Source organism: Pteronotus mesoamericanus, unplaced genomic scaffold (genome assembly GCF_021234165.1).
Source record: "Pteronotus mesoamericanus isolate MK-2021 breed Mesoamerican mustached bat unplaced genomic scaffold, CSHL_Meso_final contig_78, whole genome shotgun sequence".
Taxonomy (NCBI): domain Eukaryota; kingdom Metazoa; phylum Chordata; class Mammalia; order Chiroptera; family Mormoopidae; genus Pteronotus; species Pteronotus mesoamericanus.
The window spans coordinates 1,651,405-1,663,615 of record NW_026555258.1 but is presented as its reverse complement, the minus strand read 5'-3'; the positions used below and the strand labels follow the sequence as shown (position 1 = coordinate 1,663,615).

Below are 12,211 nucleotides of genomic sequence, written 5' to 3'. Positions count from 1 at the left end.
CTGCACAAGGCTGTGGCCGCGGCCTGAGCCCAGGCTCCCAGCCCGTGGACACCGGCTGGTCAGCGCATGGGCAGAGGAGGGGGCGGGGCCGCTCAGCACCCCAGGCTGCTGCTGCCCCCATACCACCACTGGATTCCCAGGTAGGGGGGTCCCGGCAGTTGTCCAGCAGCGAGGCCATTTGCAGAGGACAAGCAGTGGCAAAGGGGTGAGGAGCAGTGTCTTTTGCGCCCGCCTCTCCTCCTGGGCCCTTCCCGGCTGGAAGGCCCTGAGGTCAGATTTCCCTGAGCTCCCAGGCTCTGCCAAGGAGCCTCCTGGGAGGCAGGCGGCCAAAGGTTTGGCTCCCTGGTGGGGGGAGCACACGTGACAGAGGCCCTCAGGTGGTCCCCGTCCCTGCGGAGCCCCTGCTCCTGCGAGCGCCCCTTGGCTACAGGGAGATTTAGGGATGGACCGGGGCCTGCGGGGCTGCCCCCTCCCCGGAGGACAGTGCCAGGCGCAGAGGCCCCTAGGTGGCTGGACGGCAGGCTGCCTGCCCTGCTGGCCCGAGCCTGTGTCCTCACGGGTAGCCCGGCCTCTGGGGCCCGGGCACCCTCGCGCAGGACAGCTGGCCGTCCGAGAGGGACCGGTGGAGGGGGTCTGTCCAGGCCAAGGCAGAGAGCACTGTGGCCTTCCTTGCTAGAGGCCTTGTCCCCTCACCTGTCCTGGGCCACAGAGGGCCCAGCTTCAGACTCACGCCTGACAGAAAGCAACACATGTCTGCCATGCCTGCCCATCTACGCACACATGCTCGTCCAGACGTCGGTCTGTGTGCACACGCCATCTGCACACCTGTCTGTCCGCGCACACGCCATCCGCACACCTGTCTGTCCGCGCACACGCCATCCGCACACCTGTCTGTCCGCGCACACGCCATCCGCACACCTGTCTGTGCACGCACACGCCATCCGCACACCTGTCTGTGTGCACACGCACACACACACACACACCCATTCCCACTGTCCACACACAACTCCCACCACTGAGGTGAAGCTTGTGAAAGACCAGAGGTAACTTAAATTGACACCCACAAAATTTTAAGGGACTTGAACTTTGCCGACAAAAACTCTACTAAACGAAGTTCTGTGTCCTGACTGCCCCCAAGGCAGGGGTTGGGGGGCATCGGCAAGTGCCACCAAAGTAACCCACAGGAAGGACTCGGGCCGATGCCAGCCGCGCAAAGAAGCATCGGGGTCACCTCCGCCCCCAAGCCCTCTCACGGTTTCAGGCGGGTCTGAGGTCAGAACGAGGGTGTCACTTTAGGAGGGAGCTGACTCCCGTTGTTGGAGCCCCAGCACCAGGGGTGAGGGGAGCGCCCGGCCAGTGCCGGTCCCCTTCCGCAGCCCGGCTGCTGAAACTTCCCCCAAGGCACCGGAAGGGCTCCTTGGGGAGGAAGAGCCTCGATTTTGCCACCGGCCCCTTTCTGGTTTTCATTCTGAAAGCGGCCCCCGTGGGAGGGCCGAGCCCTGGGCGGACACTCACCCCCTCGGACTTCTTGTCTGGGAACACACACGTGGCCCCCCCGGCCGTGAAGTTGCAGTAAACCTTGAAGGAGTCCCGGGAGCAGCCTTGGTTCGGGTCGACCCAGTATTCACCTGCATTGCGGGGTGCGGAGGCGTGAGGACTGTGCCCCGACGGTTCCAGAAGCAGCTGCCATTTCCGGTCGGCAGCTGCAACGCACGCCAGGCCCCTGCGCCACCGGCACAGCTTCCTGGGGTTTGTGGGACGCGCTCTGCTCTTCTAACGGGGCCTCCCAGCAAGTTCATTCTGGATGTGGGCCTGCAGGGCGCGGGCCTGGGGCGCAGGGGAGGCGGGGCCCCCAGCAGTGGGTAGAAACGTGGGGACGCACCCATGAACCCAGGAGTTCAGCAGTGGGATCAGAGCCGCCCGGACCACGGGGCCGTCTGGCTCGCAGGAGCGAGGGCAGACTCCCCAGGCAGACGCAGGCCGGGCCCCTCACTTCCCCACGGGTGGCAGCGCGTGAATTCACAGGTGAGAGCCGGAGAGGTGTGTGGGTTCTCATGCCCTGAAATTTAACGGCACGTCCCCGAGCACAACACCTGGTGCGGACATCGGTGCCGGCGCTGGTACCAACACTGATCTGACCCCGACGGCAGCAGCCGCGGCCGATGGGCCGAGCGCATTTACGCGGCGTCTCATCTGACTCTGTCCTCCGGCGAGTCCACGGTCCCATGGGATAGACAGGGACACGCGGCTCAGGGTCGAGCCTGCGCGCGATGCCCAAGCCTAGGCTGGAGCCGGCTGTGGGGCCCCCAGGCCTCGCCCCCTTTCCTGGCCTCGCGTCTCCCCTCCTAGTGCGATGTCCCCGTCAGGTTACTGGGGAGATGCTGGGCACCCCCACTGCGAGGACAGGGACACTGAGGCTGAGTGGGGGCCACGGTGGCCTGGGCCCGGGCCCTCCCCACTGTGCGCTGCTGCACCCCCCGGCCCCGGTCCGCCCTGCGGCGCCGCGCTGCCGCCCTACCGTCGGGGAAGTCGGGGTGGCAGAGCTGCAGGTCCTTGCAGGTGCGCGCTGGGTTCTCCTGTGTGCCCAGCGGCCGCTTCATCTGCTCGATCTCTAGCTTCAGGGAGTTGAGCGAGCCGAAGATCTCCTCCATGCCGTCCGCGTAGTCCACGTAGCTCTCGCCCTCCGCCTCGTCCATCAGCTGGCTGGCGTCGATGTTCCGCCGCGTCCTGGATGCTTGGATTGGCAGGGGCTGGATGACCTCGCCCGGTGGGCCCTGGGGGCGCGAGAGGGTACAAGCGCCGGTGCTGCACACGCCTGTCCCCCTTAGCACGCTCCCCTGCCGCCCACGCCTCCAGACGCCCCACGCCCTGCCCACGGCCAGGCCCGGTCTGTGCCGAGCACCCCACCCTAACCCGCGTCCAGGTGCCCAAGGCCCAGCACCCGCAGGTGCCAGCCTGGCCGGGTGTTCGCGTGCCTGTCCTCAGCCAGACCCACAGCCCGCGGACCTCCTCTTGCCTCTGCCGCCCGGCTCGGGCTGCACGCAGTGGGGCCGCGTTGGCGCTGGCGCAGCGAGAAGGCTTGTCTTCCTGGGGCTATGTCACGAGGCCCCAGCCAAGGGCAAGGACAGGAGTCCAGCTGCACTGCCCCAGGGTGGCATCCCACGGGACTCACTGCCCCAGGGTGGCCCCCCACGGCACTCACTGCCACCCACAGGGCTCCGTCCTGCGCCTCAGGGCCCCGTCTGGGACGGCCCACACGACGAGCATGCGACGCACATACCCGGTGCACACCCACGTGTCTCTCCCTCTCTGCGGCGCCCCCTCCCGTCTCTCTGGCCACGCGGACTCGCCCAGGGAGCCTGCTGGCGGTGGCAGGGCCCTCGGCTCCCTCCCAGGGACAGGCCCCCACGGCTCGCCTCGAGCTCCATCGGCTTCAGGAAGGGAGCCGCCCGGACAGACCCTCCCACGGTGCCCTGGGTGTGAGGAGCCGCCCCCCACGCCCAGGCCTTCCAGGGCTGCTCACCGGCGGGCCGGGGGGGCCGGGGTGGCCGGCCTCGCCCTTTGGACCAGTGGGACCCTGGGGAGAAAGAAGAGGAAACAAGTCTGACCCCCACGGCCTGCTGGGGCCACAGTCCCCCTCGAGCGCTCCAGGGTCCCCAGTGGCTCGTGTGGGGAGGATGGAGGGACGACCCCACATGCTGGGGAGGATAGTCGCTCCCTGCTCCCCTCTGAGGCCCCCCGAGACAGGAACTCAGGGGGACAAGGGCCTTTCTGTGAGGCAGGGCGCAACACCTCCCGTCCATCAAGATAAGCCCAGCAACGGGGTTTGGGGTGGGAGCCGGGGGAGGAGGGTGTCCAGGGCGGGAATCTCCCGGGGGCGCGCCCTCCCCTGAGGCGGCGTTGGCGGGGCCCCCACTTACCGAGGAGCCCTTCGCGCCTTTCGGACCAGGAGGACCCTGCAGAGAGCGGGGCAGAGCATCAGCGGGGCCGGGGTGGAGGCCCACATCCCGCACGCGAGGCAGCCTCCACCCCTCCTCAGCCGGGTGCAGCTGGTGCTCGCACACACAGGGGTAGGGGGTCCTGTCTGCCCCAGGTCGGCCCCCAAGCCCTCCAACCCCCTGGCCGGGAAATCCCCGTTCAGGCAGCAGAAGCTGGAGGGCAGCGCGGGCGCGCCAGCCCTGGGCCTGACACAGAGCCCTCCGGCCCCGCAGGCCGCTGGCAGCCGGGGGCAGTTTCCGGCCGGCTGGGGGCACCTCGGCCCTGCAGACCCTGCCTTGGCCCAGGTGAGCACAGAGGCCGGCTGGGTTGGGCAGGTAAGGATGCCGGGCCGCGGAGAGGCTTTGCAGAGCTGGGTCTCCCAACGACATGGGCGGCCCGGGCGGGGGCCTCGCCGCAGGGCCCCCAGCCCCTCCTGTCCAACCGGGCCGGTCCTGCTTGGTGTGTGTGTGTGGGGGGTGGCAATAAGGAGGCTCCCTGCCCCCAAGTGCCTGCAGGGAAAGCCACGTTCCCTGAACCGCCCAGGGACGGAGCCCCCTGCCCAGCCTCCCTCGCCTGAAACCAGGGCCACTTCCTGGCTTCCTTCGCTCAGAGCCCCCACGTGGAGCGATGAGGAAACCCACTCCGGGGCCCGCCCCCAGGTCTCACGCTGCCTGGGGAGTCACCTGCCGCAGAGGCCCAGGGCTGGCCCGCCCCCTCCCTGCTCCCCGCCGGCTGCACGGGGCCCACGCACCCCTCCCAGATACGCACCGGCAAGCCAGGAGGACCCGGGGGGCCGATCGGGCCGGAAGGACCAGGGATGCCCTGTGAAGGAGCAGAGAGCGCAGTTACCGTCGGACGAGGAGGGGCCGTGGGGCTGCGCGTCCCGGCATCGCAGTCCACGGCCGCGTACCCCCGACGGCCGCCCTCCGACGCTCAGGGCACGCGTGTGCCCTGTGACCGACAGGCGGGGCGGAGGCCTGGGGCCCTCAAGCGGGGAAGGCGAAGGAGACGGCAGCTCTGCCTCAGGGTGACTGCCCTCCTGTGCCCCGCCCTCCCGGCAGGGCTCCCGCGGCTTGCGGGGCGCAGCTCTGGGGCTGAGGCTCCTTCGCTGGGCTTTGCGGGGCCAGGTGCGCAGCCCGAGGGGCAGGTGCACACGTCCCTGCGACCCTGGCCGGCAGGGCTGGGAATCGCCGTTGGCCTCGGGCAGTGAGCTGCATCAGAGGCTCCTGCACGCAGGTGGCACGAAATATCCGCACCTCTGAAACCACTGTGGCCACAAGCAGGGGGCCCCGCCACGGTGAGGGCCCCGGCTCCCTGGGCACCGGGAAAGCTGTCCCCTCAGCACTTTCGTCTCGGCTAGAGGGACCTGGGTGTCCCGTATCCTGGCTCTAGTGCCTGGCGTTCGAGCACAGGGGGCTGCCCGCGCAGAGCTTGGCCGGGACGGCCAGGCCACGCACCTGCTCTCCCTTCGGGCCGGAGGAGCCCTGCGGGCCGGGGAGGCCGCGGTCGCCCTTTTCGCCTTGCTCCCCGGGAGGGCCGATGAGTCCGATCAGGCCGGGGTGACCCTGCAGGAGACAAAGGCGTGAAGGGCCGCGTGCAGAGGGCACAGGTCACGGCCAGGATGACCGTTATCTGCCTGGCGTGCGAAAGAAAAATCCTCCGCACACATGCACACGAGATGGCTGCGTTCCCTGAGCCCACAGGTAGTTCCGGAAGGGTCCTCATGCTTTCGTTACATTGGGGGGTGAGTTGGGCATCAGAGGGGAAAGACAAAGACCCCACATCGCCTCTTTCCACACAGTTATCCGGCTTGTGGGTGCGCCTGGTGCTTATAAATAAACCGACGTTGGCACAGGAAGGTCGCCCCCCGTGAGAGAAGATGGGATGCTTGCACCCCCTCCCGTGAGTTCCCCCGCGCACTTCCCGCGGGCGGGATCGGAGACCCCGCGACAGAGCGAGTGTCTCCTCTCGGGGCCTGGACACCGTTCCCCTGGGCCCCCTGTGCTGCCTGGGCCCCGACGGACGCAGGGACAGCTCAGACTCGCTGCATTTGAAGCCACGGGGCGCAAAGTGCCCGAGTCCAACGCCGCGGCACCTGCGTGCTACTCACCTTTTCCCCTTTGGGGCCGGAGTCTCCTTTGAGGCCGGGGAGTCCTGGGGGACCCTGCGGGGGAGGGTTGGGGTCAGGTTCTCGCCCCGCCCCGCCCTGCACCCCTGCGGGGGCTCCGTGGGGACGTCACTCACCATGGGGCCAGGGGGCCCATCGGGGCCTGGGGATCCCGGGAGACCTTGCTCACCCTGAAACACAGCCGGCCCCCCGAGTGAGCTCCGCCGTCGCCAGGCCTGGACCCGCGCCGCCCCTCGCCCGGCCTCCCGGCCCACTCACCACAGGGCCGGGGATCCCGCGCAGCCCGTCAGGCCCAGGTTTCCCAGGGGCCCCCTGGGGGCCGATGGGGCCAGTCTTCCCAGGAGGGCCTTCCAAGCCGGCTTCCCCCTGCAGGGCGGCAGGGCGAGCAGGGTGGGACCCACGTGCCAATGCCCTGGTCCCGAGTTTGCGTGGACACGGCCACTGTTTCCTGAGCAGGCTCGGGGCCAGCGGCGGTCACCACGGTCCCAGCCGTGGCAGGTATTTCCAGGAGGGGCGGACGGCGCACGGGGTCCCGGAGGACTGCCCCCGAGCATCCTGGGTGCCTGGCCGCCAGCTCACGGGGCGGGGGTCCCGGCATGCCGCCCTCTCAGGCCCCCTCCAGGGGGCGCTGCTGTCACCTTGCCGCGCAGGTGAGCCAGCCGCGGCGTGGCCAGGTCACACGCCAGCCCGAGGTCACACACGCCCGGGTCTCCTGCCACTGGCACCCGCTCCCCCTCCCTTGGGCTGGCGGGTCAGGCTGGCACCAGGGCCCTGGACCCCTGCCCCCGAGGGCACCCGCAAGTCGCTTCCGATTTGGAAAAGACGGGCGGTCTGGCCCAGGTGAGCCGGGACAGCCAGGCCGCCCAGGGCCGCAGCTCCGCCCTGCCCCGCGGCGTTCCTGAGGCCAGCCACGCCACTGCCTCCCCGCCAGCAGGCCCGCGCCTCTCTCTGGTGGCTCCCCGCGCACAGCCAGGGCCAGCCGAGCGTGCGTTACCTTGGCTCCTTTCTCTCCCTGTCTGCCTTCGGGGCCGGCGGGCCCAGGGGGACCCTGGAACAGGCGAGAGAAACACGCGTGCTGAGCTGGTGGCGGACGCCGAGCGCGGAGCGCAGCGTCTGCGGGGAGACCGGCCTGGGCGGGGGGCAGCGTGGAGGCTGCGCCCGCGCCCGGGCCAGTGCGCCCTGGGAACGAGCCCGAAGGGCTCCGGGCTGGCAAAGGCCTCCGGGTCAGCGTGGGGCGGGGGCGGGGGGGCACGCCCGGCGGCCGTGAGCTCCGGGCGAGCCGCCTCTCCTTGGTCCCACACCCAGCGGCTCGGTTTTGGTGATACCAGCAAAAGACTGATTATTCAATGTGCAGCTTGCTCTGGGTTTTTCAGAAGATCTGGCCCCGGGGAAAAGGCGTTTCCAGCAACGTGGGTGTCTCTCTCCCACGGTGGCCATTACGGTGGAGTCAGCACTTGGCTTCGCCTCAAAGGCGCGGTGCACCGACCCGCAGGTCGGAGGTTTGCTGACAGGGCGGGAGGCCGTGTGCAGAACGCACTTCACGTGGGGGCAATTGGCACCGAGCGCGGGGCGGGGGCGCAGGAGGAAGGCTTCATGTGGCAAGTTGGTGGGAGGAGAGGAGTTTGCAGAATTACTTACCCTCTTTCCTGGAGGCCCAGACGGGCCAGGTTCTCCAGTGGGGCCCGGGGAGCCCTGGAGTCAGAGAAAGAATGCAGCGTCGAGGAGCCGGGTCTGCGGGGCGCAGGCGGCAGGTGCGGGCCAGTCCGAGGCTACGCCAGCACGCTGCGTGTCCATCGGCTCCGCCCCCGGCAGCCCCGGCCCTGGCCCCTCGTCCCCTGGAGCTGGCACACCAGGTCCTGGGGGACGTTGCTCTGCAGGTCTCTGCTTTGACCTCCGCACATCGTGGCGCTGGCCGTGGCGGCGTGGGCGGCCGGGCCTGCGCCCCACCCGACGTGCGGCTGCGGCTGCTGCGTTTGGAAGAGCCTGCCCCACCCCACTGCGGTCACCCCGACACTCGGCGGCGGGCTCCACCCACACCGCCACCCGCGAGCACCGCCAGCAGCGGGAGTGGATGCTCAGGCCCAGGGAGGACACAGGTCGTTCCAGGTCCCCAGCCAGGGCTTCGCGGTGGGGACCTGGCACAGAGCCGGCAGCCCTGACTGCCCTTGCTCACTGCTCCCCTCACGTCAGTGACATCAGCCTGTGCCCGCGGGCGGAACGTGCCCAGCAGCATTTGCACACGGGGCAGGGTGGGGGTGGGAACTGTGAGGACTTGGGGTCGTCCCCACGGGGCGTCCCACGCGTGGGGCACTGGGCTCCACTCCCTCCCAGGGAGCCCCGTTTGAAGCCACGTTTCAAACACTCAGCGTGAGGTGTGAGAGGCCACACCGAGTGCAGTCCCAGCTCAAGCGGCCGCCATGGGCACAGCCCTTTCAAGGAGGGATGTTCGACCCAACTAAGTGGTGACCAGGTAACCCTGAGGCCCGCGGTGGGGACATGGGGCAGGTCGAGGACTCCCCAGCAAGACCAGCGGGTGCTTTTCCCTCTGGGAACAGGGTCCCCGCTTTCAACAGACCCTCAGAGGGAGGCTGGGGCCCTGTCTTGGCCAAGGATCAGTGTCACAAGGGGACTGGGTTTGGGTTTTCTCAGACACGGGCAACACAGGCTGCAGGTCCCCGGGGCGCACCCACGCCCGCCAGCAGGACCCCTGGGGTGAGGGCGGACTCACCGTTTGCCCGGGCTCGCCATCGTCCCCTTTGTCCCCAGGGGGACCATCCTGACCCTGCGGGAACAAGAACAAGTCCCTTCAGCCTCCTGAGTCCACGCACTAACACCTCAGCCCCGCCCCGAAAACCCAGCCCCATCCAGTGGGGCCGGGACACAGCACGTTCAGAAGTGGGGACCCGTTTCTCCATCCGATCGCCAGAACGCGGCACCATTTGGGAGGTGCCGTATCCCAAAGGGAGTTCACGAGGAACAAACAACAACGGGACGGCACAGGCCGGTGGGGACGGCGGGGGACGGGGGCCCCGAGCACCTACCGCGGGGCCGGGCTCTCCGGGGGGGCCTGGGTCTCCGGGAAAGCCGACGGGGCCCTGAAACAGAGAGAGGCGTGTCCAGGCCCTCGGCACAAGGCCCGGGCGGCGCTGCGTGAGGGCCGCCTCCCGCCAGCCAGCCCCCAGGGCACGCTGAGCGCGCTGAGCCGGCAGGGCCCTCCGCAGCCCGGGCGCCGCCGGGGCAGCAGCCCCCGTGAGGCGCCCGAAACGCCCGGGAGCGGCCGGCCGCGGGGAGGGTCCGTGGGCCCGGAGCCCATGCCAGCGCACCGCCTGCCCCGCTCCGCGGCTGGGCGCAGACCTCCAAACGGGCAGCTTCCCCGGCACGTGCGGTGGTCGGGCGGCTTTGGGGCCCGCAATGAACAGGGACGGTCGAGACGCAGGGCCCCCACCCCAGCTCCGGGCACAGCGGCCTCTCAGGGCTACTCACGGGGCTGCCCTTGGGACCGTCATCTCCGGGGGGGCCCTTGGGTCCAGGGGGTCCAGCAGCACCGGACGGGCCCGCCTCGCCCTTCTCTCCCCTTTCTCCTTTGGGTCCCTGTGGGAAAAGGCCAGTGCCATGTGCCCGGAGCCGACCTCGCGGCCTCCCCGAGCTGCGCCCCCTGGCGGCATCGCAGGGAGGGACTGCAGCCCTCTCTCCTGGGTCATTGGAGCCCGGCGAGGGCCAGGGGCGTGGCCGGGTGGGGCTCCGCAGCTGCCTGGGCTCCCCATGGGAACCTGGCCCCGCTGGCACCCCGCCCCCCGTGGCCTGGGAAGCCCACTGGCTCTCTGGGGTCCCCTGAGGCTGAGACTCTGTCTCTAGAAGGCAGGGACAGACCCCTGGACCGGGCAGTGGGCACCGCAGACCCAGGAGGGACAGCCTCCCTGCAGCCCGCAGGCGGGCGGAGCGGCTGCACACCCAGATCGTCGCCCACAGGCTGCCTCCTGGACACCCCAGGGAGGCCTGGAAGGACTCGCATTGACCTGCAGGGGCCTGGTATTCCAGGTCTGCGCTAATGAGGCGGCAGCTGCCCCACTTTATCGCAGCCCACGGAGGGGCCCGGACATCGTTGCGTGTCTGTCACTAACATGTTTGTGCACATGCATACATATGCAAACATGCGGATATGCACACATGTTCACACATGCAAGCACACCTACACATGCAAACACAAGTGTGCACAAACATGTACACATGCACATGTGTGTATACACACATGTGAACACACACGTGCTCCCTCTTTTTTGCAGTGTCCCTGAGGTAGGCACCAGAGGACATGTGGCTCCTGTTTACGGGTGGGGGCACTGAGGCAGAGTAGGGCCCCCCACCCTGCCCCAGGCCCCGCGGCCTTGCCCCCCGAGCCCCGCACTCACCGGGGGGCCCCCTTCTCCAGGAAGACCAGGCTCGCCAGCCTCGCCAGGCTCGCCCTGAGGAGGGAACACAGAGGTCACAGCGCGACAGGAGCATCTCACGGCCTCCCGGACGCCAGGCACCAGGCGGGCGACCGGGGTGAGTCAGCGGTCACGGCCCTTCAACGGCTCCCGGGAGGGGAGGGGCGGCTCGCGAAGAACCCAGCGGTCGTGGCCCGGGGCGAGGCGGTGACGCCACAGGGGCAGGTGCAGACTGCGTGGGTGCGCTGGGCGGCTCCCCCGCGGGGGCTTTGGAGGGCAGCTGTGACACGCTCGGGGGTGGGGCAGGGGACGCCGTCCATGGGGACAGCCGGGCAGAGACAGAGAAAACCACACGGCGCCCTCCGGGGCGGGGGCAGCGGACGGGGCGGGGGGTGCTGGCAGGTTCGGGGATGCGGGCCCCGGGCGGGGCGGAGGCTGCTGAGGGAGAGATGCGCGGGGGCAGCGGCAGCGCGGGGCCTGGTTTGCCGTCGCGGAGAATGGAGCCTTCTCCTGACCTAACGGCGGGCGTCTGAAAGGCAGTTCTGGAAGCGGCGCCCGGGGAACGCAAATGGACGGAAGCACCATGCCTTCCTTTTAGCCCCAGGAGCGAGGGTCAGCGCTTTAAAAGCTGTGGGCGCCCGAGTGCGCGGGGGAGCCGCTGCGAGTGCCGCTATGCCCGCCGCATGCCGGCGAGAAGCGTGCACACAGGCGTGCGCCCACACGAGCAGGCGTGCTCGCTGTCAGCCGGCGAGGACCCTGGGCTAGGGGCTACACGGGGCAACACTTCTCCCTCGCGAGCAATGGGGCGACCGGCCTCGGCCGGTGGTTTATCACTCGCGAGGCTGCCGCGCGGGAGGGCACAGTCCCCAGTCCCACTGCCCTGTCTTCTGAGCGTCTCACGGCGCCGGCCAGGAGCAGCCCGGCAACGCGCCTGCACATCTCCAGGACCCAGCTGGACACACGCACAGCTACGTGCATGCGGACACACGACAGTCCCCACCCCCGCGGGTTCGTCTCACACACGCGCGCCTCGGACACAGTGACAGTCAAGGGGTGTGCGTCACCTTCTCTCCCACTGCACCAGGATTGCCTATTCCACCGGGGGGACCTTGAGGCCCGTCAGCACCTGGCGCGCCAGAGGGTCCGCGGGGGCCGGGGGGACCGGGCGGGCCCTAGGAGAAGCAGAGCCGTTGAACACAGGGAAACGCACGCTTTTACGGAAACAGCCATCGGCCGCCGCGGCCCGGCCCCGGGAGGACTTACCATCTGGCCCACGTCTCCCGTCTCGCCCTTCTCTCCCGGGGGTCCTGGCAGGCCCTGAGGACAGGAGTGGCCAGAGCTGAGCAGGGCGGCGCGGCCCCACGCGGCACGCACGGCCCTGGGGCTCCCAGCACCACGCCACCGCAAGCGTCAGGAGCCTGGGGAAGGCGCCCCTAAGTGCACCACTAACTAGGGGGTCCCAGGATCGGCCCGAGGAGATGCTGAGAGATGCGAAGACTGAGGGGCCAAGGGCTCCTGCAACGCCCCACGGGACAGCGACTCCGAGCGAGCCTGCGGCGGGGGAACGCTGGCAGTCACTCTATCACCCCCGGCTGCAGCACCACGCAGTGACCGGAATCCCGTTTCCAAAGGTAAGTGCAAACCGGCGTGGTCAAAGGATATTTAATAACACTCACACGAC

The 12,211-nt window shown here is 69.3% G+C and overlaps 1 protein-coding gene across 1 annotated transcript in view; it reads right to left on the bottom strand.

Annotated features, from left to right (window-relative positions):
- Positions 1-12,211, bottom strand: part of COL5A1 (collagen type V alpha 1 chain) — a 112,810-nt gene that overhangs the window by 8,563 nt on the left and 92,036 nt on the right. The window contains exons 47-63 of the mRNA XM_054584787.1: positions 11,794-11,847; positions 11,595-11,702; positions 10,513-10,566; positions 9,590-9,697; positions 9,148-9,201; positions 8,835-8,888; positions 7,745-7,798; positions 7,101-7,154; positions 6,365-6,472; positions 6,223-6,276; positions 6,089-6,142; positions 5,436-5,543; positions 4,747-4,800; positions 3,921-3,956; positions 3,524-3,577; positions 2,519-2,774; positions 1,516-1,628 (exon numbers count right to left, since the gene is read on the bottom strand). Of these exons, the coding sequence (XP_054440762.1) occupies positions 1,516-1,628; positions 2,519-2,774; positions 3,524-3,577; positions 3,921-3,956; positions 4,747-4,800; positions 5,436-5,543; positions 6,089-6,142; positions 6,223-6,276; positions 6,365-6,472; positions 7,101-7,154; positions 7,745-7,798; positions 8,835-8,888; positions 9,148-9,201; positions 9,590-9,697; positions 10,513-10,566; positions 11,595-11,702; positions 11,794-11,847 (1,377 nt within the window). The remainder of the gene's footprint in view (positions 1-1,515; positions 1,629-2,518; positions 2,775-3,523; positions 3,578-3,920; positions 3,957-4,746; positions 4,801-5,435; positions 5,544-6,088; positions 6,143-6,222; positions 6,277-6,364; positions 6,473-7,100; positions 7,155-7,744; positions 7,799-8,834; positions 8,889-9,147; positions 9,202-9,589; positions 9,698-10,512; positions 10,567-11,594; positions 11,703-11,793; positions 11,848-12,211) is intronic.